Raw genomic sequence first — 13,465 nt, forward strand, 5'->3', positions numbered from 1 at the left:
ACTTCACTTTCACTTTTCACTTTCATGCATTGGGGAAGGAAATGGCAACCCACTCCAATGTTCTTGCCTGGAGAATCCCAGGGATGGGGGTGCCTGGTGGGCTGCCATCTATGGGGTTGCACAGAGTCGAACACGACTGAAGTGACTTAGCAGCAGCAGCAGCAGCTGAAGGAGAAAGAGCAGAAAGATGCAAACCCTGCTCACTTTAGACCATCTCTGCACAGCCACTCGGTCCCCCTCTGTCTGGGTCCATTTCTTCCTGGCTCATCGAAAATCAAAAAAAAGAAGTGTCCTCTCTCTTTCAACCTTCCTTCAATCGCCACCTGACCTAAGCTTTCCTTGAACTGTGTGTGGGAACGTGAGAAAAGTTGTAGTTATCGAGACTTCTAATTTCTACTTTGTTTTTCAAAAGAAACTGCAACCCATCCTCTTTCTTCAAACATCTCTCTACCAAGGTTCCCAACTTAGCTTCTCTAGTGTTTCCATCAACCAGACTCCAGAGTTCCCACAAAGCCATTTATCTACTTATTCTGGTAGAGAAGGACAGGAAAGCCTGGCAAGTTGCAGTCGCAGTCAGACACGACTGAGCAACTGAACAACAGTGTTCTAGTAGAGAGGCATGTGTGAGCCATCAAAATTGACATATAAAAAAGAAACTTTCAATTTCTGTGTAACAGAGATGTGCTTTCAAGAGTAGGCAATCTCGTGTTTTTCTCCATAGTATGTGCCTTGAAGAACCTGCTGTGGCTCTTGTTTTATAATTTCATTTCATGTCCTACAATTGAAATTCCTGCAACTGTTGACACTTTTGGCCCTGCAGCTTTTATAAATGGTCACAAGCTAACATTGTCGAATGCCAGCGGGAGGAGAAACATTTGATATCTGACCACACGATATTATCCACTGGTGTATTTTATTGATTTCTCATGGCTTACGTTCCTCGTCTGAGAAGCTCAGAATCTGGTTTCTCATAGTTAAATTATGCTGGCAGTGAATGAGCTTTCTTACCTAAGACATACAAAGAATAAGTTTTAAGTAAATTAAATTTAAAATTTTGTTTTTATTATTATTATTTTCATATACTCGTGGTGGAAGGAGTGTGGAGTTAAGAAGAGCACCAGTTTGCTGAAATGTGTGTGATTTTCCCGTTTTATTAGGACCACAGTGCCACCTCTTGGTTTATAGAAGAACCAGTTTCTCTCTTTAAACTCCTTACACAGAACAAGTAATTTACAAATTTAGTAGAAATTGTTACATTACCCAGAGTCACTAAGTGCAGACATTTGCCAGCAAAAATGCATCAATAAGTCCTGACAAAATGTGATGATGAGATCAAGCTGTATTGAATACTGTAGATACAGAAGGAGACGTTAGAGTCTAAGAGCCATAATGTGAATAAATGTGACTGCCAACATTAACAAGATGATCCCCAGGTCAGAACGATGCTAGAGGTGCTACAAAGATGCTAGCGGTTCTCCATTCTTCAGTCCCACTGCTCTGCTTGCTTCTTGGTTCCCCAAATCTTTGTATGTGTGTCTGCTCTACAACAAATGTCCTTTACCCTCCAACGCACACACTCCCCACCCTCACTTTCATGAACTCACTTATAAAGCCGTGTAAACTATAAACTATAAAAATCAGCTCAAATACTAGAACATCTGAAAAGCTTTCTCCAACTCTCCCATTTTTTAATCTTTAATATGGTACCTACTAGGTTAAAGCGTCTGCCTTGGGAAGATCCCCTGGAGAAGGAAATGGTAAACCACTCCAGTATGCTTGCCTTGAGAATCCCATGGACGGAGAAGCCTGGTAGGCTACTGTCCACAGGGTTGCAGAGAGTTGGACACGACTGAGCGACTTCACCTTCACCTACTGTTTAGGTTTTTAATAATTTCTAAATTTTTATTTTTTTGAAGTACAGTTGATTTGCAATGTTGTGCCAGTCTCTTCTGTATAACACAGTGACTCAGTTTTACACATATATACATTCTTTTTTAATATTCTTTTCCACTATGGTTTGTCCCAGGAGACGGGATGTAGTTCCCTGTACTACAGTAGGACTTTGCTGTTTATCTACCACTGAATTTTAAAATTTTCATTTATGTGTTCTGCTAGTCTCCCCTACTGACTCCGTACAGAATTGGAGCCCTATCTTATACACCATTGGTGTTTAATTTTATATAATAGGTTTAGTTCAGTTCAGTTCAGTCGCTCAGTCATGTCTGACTCTTTGCGACCCCATGAACCGCAGCATGACAGGCCTCCCTGTCCATCACCATTTCCCGGAGTTCACTCAAACTCAGGTCCATCGAGTCGGTGATGCCATCCAGCCATCTCATCCTCTGTCGTCCCCTTCTCCTCCTGCCCCCAGTCCCTCCCAGCATCAGGGTCTTTTCCTGGTGATGAGTCAACTCTTCGCATAAGGTGGCCAAAGTACTGGAGTTTCAGCTTTAGCATCATTCCTTCCAGAGAACACCCAGGGCTGATCTTCTTCAGAATGGACTGGTTGGATCTCCTTGCAGTCCAAGGGACTCTCAAGAGTCTTCTCCAACACCACAGTTCAAAAGCATCAATTCTTCGGTGCTCAGCTTTCTTCACAATCCAACTCTCACATCCACACATGACCACAGGAAAAACCATAGCCTTGACTAGATGGACCTTTGTTGGCAAAGTAATGTCTCTGCTTTTTCATATGCTATCTAGGTTGGTCATAACTTTCCTTCCAAGGAGTAAGTGGTGCTCACATATAATTTATTGGTTTGTTGGTTGTTTGACAGACAGGTTGTCAGGGATAAAGGTTGGATGGATAGATGAGTGAATAATATTACAAGTGCCAGTACATTATGTGGTTCTAATGTATTTTATCTCATTCAGAAAAAATTTAGCTGGGAACTTTTCCTCCAAAAATACACTTCTAAGTTCATGTTAAAATCAGAAAAATAAGGGTTTTAAACCCTTTACACCTCATAAACTCGGGGATACCGATAGCACATTTTTGCATAAAGTTTAATATTAATGAGTTAGATTTTATCTTTGTAAGAAATCATCGGAAAGGATGAAGTGCCCTCACTAACATCTATAAAAGTATTGTTCAACTGATATTAGGAGTGAAGCATGTTTTCCAAAAAGCTTAAGGTTATTTATTAATAATCTCTGAGTCCTAGGCCAACAGTCTAGAAAAAGCCACTGACATTTCGAAGATTGTAGGCGAAGGTCAGCTGCTCCAGTATTCTTGTTGTTGTTCAATTGCTAAGTCGTGTCCAATTCTTTGTGACCCCGTGGACTGCAGCACGCCAGGCTTCCCTGTCCTTTAGTGTCTCCCGGAGTTTGCTCAAACTCGTGTCCATTGAATTGGTGATACTATCCAACCATCACATCCTCTGTCGCCTCTTCTCCTCCTGCCCTCAATCTTTCCCACCATCAAGGTCTTTTCCAGTGAGTCAGCTCTTTGCATCAAGTAAACGAAGTATTGGAGCTTCAGCTTCAGCAGTCCTTCCAATGAATATTCAGGGTTGATTTCCTTTAGGATTGAGTGGTTTGACCTCCTGGCTGTCCAAAGGACTCTCAAGAGTCTTCTCCAGCACCACAATTTGAAAGCATGAATTCTTTGGTACTCAGCTTTCTCTATTGGCCAATGCTCACATCTCTACATAATTACCAGAAAAACCATCAGTTCAGTTCAGTTCAGTTGCTCAGTCGTGTCTGACTCTTTGCGACCCCTTGAACCACAGCACGCCAGGCCTCCCTGTCCATCACCAACTCCTGGAGTTCACCCAAACTCATGTCCATTGAGTTGGTGATGCCATCCAACCATCTCATCCTCTATCGTCCCCTTCTCCTCCTGCCCTCAATCTTTCCCAGCATCAGGGTATTTTCAGATGAGTCAGCTCTTCGCATCAGATGGCCAAAGTATTGGAGTTTCAGCTTCAACATCATAGCTTTGACTATATGGACCTTTGTGAGCAAAGTGATGTCTTCACTTTTTAAGATACTGTCTAGGTTTGTCATAGCTTTCCTTTTAAGGAGCAAGCATCTTTTTATTTCATGGCTGTAGTTCACCATCCACAGTGATTTTGGAGCCCAAGAAAATAAAATCAGTCACTGTTTCTACATTTTCCCCATCTATTTGCCATGAAGTAATGGGACCAGATGCCATGATCTTAGTTTTTTGAACGTTGAGTTTTAAGCCAGTTTTTTCACTCTCCTCTTTCAACCTCATCAAGAGGCTCTTTAGTTCCTGTTTGCTTTCTGCCATTAGAGTTGTATCATCTGCTTATTTGAGGTTGTTGATATGCACGATTCTACGGTAACTATAATCCAGTAGATTCCTGAACAGGACAGAAAATGGACCTATGTGCTTTGCACATGCAGTCATATGCAAAGGTGTTACTATTTGCTGATGACAGAGGATGCATGGCAAAGGCTATTTCTAGCCTGGAGTTGGGTATCATAAGGAGTCAACAAATATTTGCTGCCTTATGAAGAACATTTGGATTTGAGTGATGCAGTTTTAGTAAAATACAATGCTTGATTTAGCAGCTTTAGTTGTAGCAAAAATTTCTAGCTTTAAAAAATATGTATTAAAAAATACTAAACTATCCGTCGGAGAAGGCAATGGCACCCCACTCCAGTACTGTTGCCCGGAAAATCCCATGGATGCAGGAGCATGGTAGGCTGCAGTCCATGGGGTCGCTAAGAGTCAGACACGACTGAGCGAGTTCACTTTCACTTTCCACTTTCATGCATTGGAGAAGGAAATGGCAACCCACTCTAGTGTTCTTGCCTGGAGAGTCCCATGGACGGAGAAGCCTGGTAGGCTGCAGTCCATGGGGTCGCACAGAGTCGGACACGACTGAAGCAACTTGGCAAACTATCCATCAGTATACTCATAGGAGTTTCTCTGGGCTTATTTCCTTATTTCCCACTTGGACTACTAGGGTTTTCATGAGAAGCCTCAGCCATTCCTGGTGAGCTGTGCCCCAGTTTCACTCAGCCCCACATCGGTCTTCTACATTCAGGGCAAATTAAGTTCAGTAATAGCTATCAAAATTAGGAAACCAGACTAAGCAGTAAGTGAACAGATCACAGTTCCTGGTTATCATTCTTATATATACAAATATCAAATCATTATGCTGTATACCTAAAACTAATGTTACATCATTTATACCTCAATAAAAAATGAAAAAAATTTAAAGTATGTCAGAAAGCAAAAGCAAAAAAAGTTAGTCTTGAAATGTGATTGTTTTGCTGTTGATTTATGTTTTTTCAGAGGCATTTTTATTCCATTCTATCTAGTCTTTGTTTCCAGAACTTCGTATTTCTCTGTCTTCTGCCAATCCTACCTTCATCTCCCAGTATCACAAACCTCATTATCAAATACCTAATGTGTCATTTTCCTCCCTAGCAGAGGTGCTGTGCACAGCACCCTCTTACTCTTTGACACTCTTTGGTGCTTTTATTCCCCAGGTTCAGGAAAAATAATAGTATGGACTGAGAAACTCTCTTTATAAGCTGAAAATATTAACTGGTTTTATTTTTTTTCCTATTCCTAGATAGAAGAGCGAGCAGAATTTTTGAATAAGTCTGTGCAGAAAAGGTAAATATGGTTGATTGTTGAATTGAGAATCATCAACCATTCGATGTAATGGGAAAATTCTCTCATATTTTTATGCATGTCTGTGTGTGTTTATTTACTTAACAGTGGTGTCAAATCAACTCATCAAGCAGCAGTAGTCTCCAAGATTGACAGCAGACTGGAGCAATACACCAGTGCAATTGAGGTGAGAGACGTCCTCGATGTTAGGAAACTGAAGTGAAAGTGTTAGTCACTCTGTCGTGTCTGACTCTATGCGAACCCACAGACTGTAGCCTCAGTGTTATGGTCAAACAGAAATCAACTCTGATTGTATAAACAATCAGAGAAACACTTAGGACAATAATCAAGTCCAGTAGTGTTAGAATGTTAATGATGCTTTATTATTTTGAACTAGTTATAGAGAAAGCAATAGTAAAGATAAATTATAGAAAAGTTTTAAATAAATTATTTACTACTTTCCACCTGAGTGTTCTTTAATGAAGGTGTAATTTTTTTTAATGAATTTGTTACTTAACTGTATTATTTATATGTTCACAAGTATATCTTCAATATTCTTAATTCCTTATAAAAGGTGTTCCCATATATAGTTTAAACAGGTCCTTTACAACCATGATTAGTCCTTCTTTGTCTATAAGAACTTTTATTATCAAATAAATTAGTAGTATAAATTAATATAAAGATGATAGCCAGCTGGAATTTAATAGTCAATTTCAAATTGATTGTTTTATATTTGAAGGATCATAGTTTTATGCCTCTGTCTAATCCAGCTTTCTTTCCCCACTGCCAGTTGACCTAGGAGTTCTACTCAATTTGGAAATAATGTATATTTCCAAGTACCAAAGCACTACGAGGGTAGGGTGCCATTGATCAGGATGCAATACTGATTTTTTTTCCTCTTTTGTGTAGACTTTCGTTTCAGTTGTCTGCTATGATGTAACTGGATCAGTTCAATTTGATTAGATCCTGTCCTTTGTACTGCAGAGTGGAGATGCCTATAAAATAGTTTGTAATGATGAGAGGGAATAAGAAAGCGTTCTGGATGGTTTACCAAGTGAATAATCAAGTCCTAACATTCATGAGGAGATTTTCAGAAGATTAAATGGCCACTAAAATATAAGACAAATAAGACAAATTGCAAATAGTTTTTTTCTGTGGTTGAATTGGTCATAACTCTAACAGGGTTAATGAAGCCAAGACTATGGCTTCAGCCTTTACGTAGTCCAGCAGTGGGGCCACTCACCCTGGCTGCCCACCTTGGTGACACATGCCACAGGCCCCAAAGCAGGACCAGGAGAGAAACTGCATGATTTAGGGTGTGTGCATCACTACTGCTGGAAAAGTATCTTGGATGCACATCTTTCTTTTTTACACCCGTTCATTCCTCCTTCCAGTATATTCTCCATGCAGTGGTCTCTCAGTCTTTCTCGATGTTTTGGCATATCCCTATCTTTGTTTCTTGGCATATACTGTTAGCTCTGCATGAAACGGTGTTTGTGCTTTCCTTCACCAACCTCTTTGAAGTCTTCCATTAGATCTGGGTTTAAATGTCTCGTCCGCAAAGTGGCCTACTTTTGCCCCCCTTAACTAAGTGTGTCGGAGAAGGCAATGGCACCCCACTCCAGTACTTTTGCCTGGAAAATCCCATGGACGGAGGAGCCTGGTGGTCTGCAGTCCATGGGGTTGCTAGAGTCGGACACAACTGAGCGACTTCACTTTCACTTTTCACTTTCATGCATTGGAGAAGGAAATGGCAACCCACTCCAGTGTTCTTGCCTGGAGAATCCCAGGGACAGGGGAGTCTGGTGGGCTGCCGTCTCTGGGGTTGCACAGAGTTGGACACGACTGAAGCGACTTAGCAGCAGCAACTAAGTTCGTGCTCAGTTGCACAGTCTTGTCTGACTCTTTTCAACCCTTTGGACTGTAGCCTGCCAGACTCCCCTGTTCATGGGATTTTTCTGGCAAGAATACAGGAGTGTGTTGCTGTGCCCTCCTCCAGGGGATCTGACCAACCCTGGGATCAAACCCATGTTTCCTGCATCTCCTGCAGCGCAGGTGGATTCTTTACCACTTGAGCCACCTGGGAAGCCCCTAAACTAAGTACCACTGTCCTGTTCTGTGGTCTCGGCATGCTTTCAGCTCCACACTCATCTTTCATAGTACTTATTGCAAGGTGAAATAATACTGAATAACTAGTTACCATCTGTCCTACTAATGTCAGTCCAGTGGGGCTTACAGAGCAGACTCTTGAGTGCCACCATGTCCCCAGAGCCTAACACAGTGCCTGGCACACAGCAGGCACTCAAGAAGTGTCTGTTGAAGAAATGAAGTAGCATATCACTATAACAATAAGTGGCGGGGGGAGATGCTAATGAAAAGCATATTTCAATTTGAAAAGATCCTCTGAAGTAGATATAATGGTTTATTCGGAAATAGAGATGTTATCAAAATGTATGGAAATTATGAGTCACTTTTGGTGAAGGTGTTTACCCAATGAATTTGTTGAGTGATAACGTTGAGGCAGACAGGCTTACTATAGTTTTATGAGAACAAACTTATCAGCACCAATCCTAAAAATAATTCACATACTTCAGGGAACAAAAGCTGCAAAACCTACAAAGCCAGCAGCCTCGGACCTTCCTGTTCCTGCCGAAGGTGTCCGCAACATCAAGAGCATGTGGGAGAAAGGCAATGTGTTCTCATCCCCCACTGCTTCGGGCACACCAAACAAGGTGAGCAAGGGTTGCTGTCTTTTCATTCTGGAGGTTGGATCCCCGCCACCCGCCCCCACCCCCCCGCCTTTTTTTCCCCTTTTTTTTTCTTTTAGGAATTACATAGTTAATTACAAAAGCAGTGAAGAAAGTATAATTCTTACTTTTTTTTGCAATGACCACAAAAGCAAGGTCAGAAAGAGTGTGTTCCTGAGGTTCATATACTATGGTATGTGATTGTATACTGAGGTTGTATACTATGCCCTGGCCAGAGGCCTCTAAATACAATGCCCGGAGTTCATCACTAACCTTGGGATTGGCAGGGGAGGGGAAGTGCAGGGGGAAGAAAACCAGATATCATACGCTTTCAATATCAAGTTCAAGGTTCATTTTCCTTAAAATAGTTCGTATAATGATCAGCAATTGATTGGTGCTGTATGAAATAATACTGAATAGTATTTTGAGGTTGCTTTGAATTTCCAGGTAGTTTTTTTTTTCCCCTTTAACATTGGATGCTTGACCTTTACAGGAAACCGCCGGCTTGAAGGTGGGGGTCTCCAGCCGCATCAACGAATGGCTAACCAAAACGCCCGAGGGAAGCAAGTCGCCTGCTCCCAAGCCTTCTGTAAGTAGCTCCAGGTTTTTCTGAATGTCTTTGATAGCTCAGCTTCCAGCAACAGAAGAAAACAGGCTGTTGGGAGTTTTGTCTGGGAAAAACAGGGCCCCTGTTCTTGGCTGCGACTGCTGAGTAACAAACAAGGAGGGGCTCAGATGAGAGAGAGCAGTCCCGAGCAGCTGCACTGTCATTTACCCAGAAGGTAGAACGAAACGGTCATCACCTCTCCTCCCGGATCGCGGAGGCAGTTCAGATTTGCCCTCTTAACTATCTGTGTGTTTAGTTTCTATTCTATGAGTTAAGCTAGGAATTTGAAAATGTCAAATGATCTCGGCCATTTCTGTGTCAAGAGCACCCCTAGACTTAGAATGTTATGCTGGCTATCGAACTCACATTTTCTAATTTGCCTAATTTCTGTAACTTAACACAAAAATACAGTGATTAGGTAGTTGTTGAAATAATTGCTGTAATTTCCTTGTCAACACCTCCAAAGAAAAGCCATTTAAAACAAAACAACAGTAAGACTAGAAACTATAAAACCTGGTTATGAATGTTATTTTTGGAAATTTAAAATCTTCTTATTAAGCATGGCTTTCTTACTAAAAATATTCTCTTAACCTTTTCATTGAATGTATATGGTAGTTGCCTTGCATTTATCATTATAATCAAAAGACTTATGAAGCTCCCTACTGTACACTGGTGAGCTTTCTCTGTTCAGTTGGCTTTTATAGCTTTGTTGGTGCCCAAGGTAGCAAAAGACTCTGCTGTCACAACTACCCCATTCCAGAGGCAGAAGAAAAGCTTCCCAAACCCTAGGTCTCTGCACCATTGAGCATTTAATTGCACCCATTGGCTCCATGTTTAATCTCCAAAGTCACTAGAGTTTATCACCTTTCCAACTGAAAAAAGAAAAAATGGAAATATTTCCATACTCTTCTTGGGTACAATTCCTTATAATCAATTAATATTCAGCCTGAGATTCTTTACCTAAAGGCCTCACAGAGATATAAAACTAATGTGAACCTAGTTTACAACTGGAAAGTTAATATATTGAAAAGAAATCTTTTTCCTGCTCCCAATAGATATAGATTCTTTGTGACTGTGGACTGTAGCCCCTGAGACTACTCTGTCCATGGGATTTTTCAGGCAAGAATACTGGAGTAGGTTGCCATTTCCTCCTCCAGAGGATATTCCTGACTCAGGGATCGAACCCACATCTCCTGTGTCTTCTGCATTGCTGGCAGATTTCCTTGCCCTCTGGGCCATCAGGGAAGTCCTCAGATATACGAAAGGAAGCCTATAAAAGGAGATAGTAGGGCTTTCTGGGTGGCCCTAGTGGTGAAGAACCCGCCTACCAATGTAGGAGACTTAAGAGACACAGGTTCAATCCCTGGCTCGGGAAGATTCCCTGAAGGAGGCATGGCAACCCACTCCAGTATTCTTGCCTGGAAATCCCATGGGCAGGAATCTGGCAGGCTACAGTCCACGGGGTCAAAAAGAGTCAGACATGACTGAAGTGACTTAGCACACACAAGGCAAGGGATGATACCCTCAAGGTAAGTGATCTTTAGTGCCTCAAGTTTCCCTAGCACCCAAGGTGATATAAAGAATGGAAATTATTTTTTAATGGCAGGTAATATAAAGTTTTATGGTTCGAGACCAGTGTTTATCAACCTCATTGAATTATCCCTTTGAAAACCTAATGAAATCTAAGGACCCTCTCCCCTAAAACATTGCATATAATACAAGTTCAGCAAGTTTGTGGACCCATTTAAGACTTCTCAGGATAGCAAGATAAGAAGAAAGAGGTGTATGTTTTTCTTCTTTCTTCTTGGGTGAATATGGCACGTTGCTAAAGGAGGTGGTCAGTTTTTTACATGTATTTGCAACCTTGTTTCATTTCAGTCCCAGATTATACTCATATATTTGGTCAAGGACCTGACCCATACTCTTTTATCAACACTTTAACTGATAAGCCTATCATCTATTTCATCCTAATGGGAGTGTTAAAAAGATTCAATTCAGTTAGTATTACAATAGGTATAGCTGAGTCAAGGTTTCCACAAAAATCCCCATTTTCTGGGAATTATTGATGACCTCCTAAAAATGGCAGGACAAACAGGCATTACAGGGAAATTACAAAATCATTGCCTGCTTTATCTAATATTTAATAAGTAATTTGCTAGACTGTCTACTAGGGCAGGGTCCCCAACCCCCAGACTACAGACCAGCAGTGGTCTGTGGCCTGTTAGGAACTGAGTCACACACAGCAGGAGGTGAGTGGCAGGAGAGCAAGTGAAGGTTCATCTTTATTTACAGCTGTTTTCCATCACTTGCATTACCGCCTGATTCTGCATTTTGCTGAATTGTATAATTATTTCATTATATTTCACAGTGTAATATAATAATAGAAATAAAGTACACAATAAATGTAACACATTTGAATCATCTTGAAACCATTCTCCCCTACCCCTGGTCCATGGAAAAATTGTCTTCCTTGAAACGGGTCCGTCATGCCAAAAAGGTTGGCAACTACTATAATACTGTGTAGAGAAGAAAAGGAAAGAAGAATGTGGCAATTAGTATACATCAGAATGATCTCTTTTTCCCCATGTCCCATTGGATTTTGTAGACTAGTGTGGCTTCCTTGATAAAGGCCAGGTCGAAAGATAATGATACATAATTGATGTTATAGATAAAAGGCCAGCTTGAGTATTCTTAATAAGCAACTTTGAGCTTTGTGCACATTCCAAGTGTAGTAGACCAGCAACATGTCATTCAGGAAGAGAAATAACTTGGAGTTCAACAAGGCAGGATTGTGAACCACAGACAATAAGGATTCAACAGAAAGGAAATGAAAATGTCCAAACTACTGGGAAGAGCCGGAAGGGTCCTGTAGATATGAGTACATGAAACTTATCAGACAAAAGGTTAAATCCAGGAAGGCGGCTTAGAAAGTCAGGTCAAGAAAGGCTGTTTAGGTCTTATCCAGGGTTTTTCACTCTGGTGGCCTGCAGCTAAGATCTGTGTAGACCAGGCCATCATGCTTTATTTTCCCTTTTAAAATTATAATTCAAACACATTTTTGAGGTGTGGAGGTATGCACTCTTTAATTTGTCGATTCCCTCTTTTTCAAAATTTAAAATTTTCTTCCACCAGCCACTTTCGGCTTTTGTGTTTCTAACCTGTCTCTTCATGAAAGGCATGTGAGTTTGACAGCCTGGGGATTCTGGTCAGGCCGACGCTGAGCTCAGGATGTCAGAAGATTACCTAAGGACAACAGTAGAGAGGAGGCTCCCAAAGCCACCCTTCTAATTGGGGGCCATAAGCGATTTATTCTTAGCCCTTGGTTTCTATTCCTTGGCATATGTGCGTGGAGGGGAAAGCCAGGGTTGTGTTTCCAGATGTGTGGCACGTGGCCATTAAGGAAAAATCAGAGAGAAGTTTTCTCACCAAAATAGTGCTCACCCAGTGAAACCTCAAGAAGAAGGAAAAGAGATTCGTGTTCAGTTCTAAACTTCACCTAAGATAAAAACCATCCTCTGCTGCTAGCTATGAATTAATTTTCATGTAATTAAAAGTGCTCAGAAGCTTGTCAAATCAATATTACTTGGGGTTTCTAAAAATTAGTAACTTATTTAAACACTGATCTATACCTGATTCTTTGCTGGGACATCTATTGCTATTTGTGGGTAGAATTTATAGGACTTCAGTGTCACTGTGTAAAATTCTGAATATGTCTGTTGTACCTGGTTTGTCTGTTCTTTGTGTCTAAACTACATGTTATATACAGCAATTAAAATGCTAATTTATGTTTCTTTTTGTTTAAAAAAAAATACCAACTTTGTCCTTCTCAGCTGAATTCTCTTCTTCATTCTTTGATCTCTGGTTGACTGGAAGTCTGCTTTCCTGCCTTCGTTTTTCCCTGTTCTTCTGGAGTGGGTCTTTCTCTAAAATGTAGTAGGCCAGTCAGGTAATTTCATTTATATTTCCCATTTGATTTAAAATGCCAGTTTGCTACTTGGATGTTAATATTTCTTTAAATGGACTCTCTAAACTCTTTAAGTGACCTCAAAAGATTCATAGGCAGGATTTAAGGGAGATACAATTCATTTTCCTCAGTAGAAGAGTATTCACATTAAAAAAAAAAAAAAGTATTTGTCTTATATAAATCAAATAAATAAAGTAGTAATAGCCACTTTCCAGAGCTACCATTAGCATGTTCCTGATTATAGTCTCCAAATTTTTTAAACAGTCTTCCAGACAATTTGGCAGCTTCTGCCTACATGGAAATATACAGTGGAACTTTTCAAAAACAACCTGATTTGTTGCTTACTGGTTCCAAGTTAAATAGGTGTAACTCTCTAACAGAATATCAGGAATCCACATCACAGTGAAAATCCAGAAATTTATTAATAATAAGATTAAGGTAAATCTGAACTGCTTCACATGATACTATTAACCAGTGCATCTTCAACGTTACAATCTCAATAGTTATCTATGAAAAAACATACGTCCGCTTAGACTGGTGTCCATGGATAAATG

The 13,465-nt window shown here is 40.6% G+C and overlaps 1 protein-coding gene across 6 annotated transcripts in view; it reads left to right on the forward strand.

Annotated features, from left to right (window-relative positions):
* Positions 1-13,465, forward strand: part of CALD1 (caldesmon 1) — a 205,095-nt gene that overhangs the window by 185,094 nt on the left and 6,536 nt on the right. For all 6 annotated transcript variants that reach the window (XM_070787336.1, XM_070787340.1, XM_070787341.1 and 3 more), the window contains 4 exons: positions 5,553-5,596; positions 5,702-5,780; positions 8,188-8,325; positions 8,834-8,929. In XM_070787336.1, coding sequence (XP_070643437.1) covers positions 5,553-5,596; positions 5,702-5,780; positions 8,188-8,325; positions 8,834-8,929 — 357 coding nt within the window. The remainder of the gene's footprint in view (positions 1-5,552; positions 5,597-5,701; positions 5,781-8,187; positions 8,326-8,833; positions 8,930-13,465) is intronic.

The sequence above is a fragment of the Bos indicus genome, chromosome 4 (assembly GCF_029378745.1).
Source record: "Bos indicus isolate NIAB-ARS_2022 breed Sahiwal x Tharparkar chromosome 4, NIAB-ARS_B.indTharparkar_mat_pri_1.0, whole genome shotgun sequence".
Classification (NCBI taxonomy): domain Eukaryota; kingdom Metazoa; phylum Chordata; class Mammalia; order Artiodactyla; family Bovidae; genus Bos; species Bos indicus.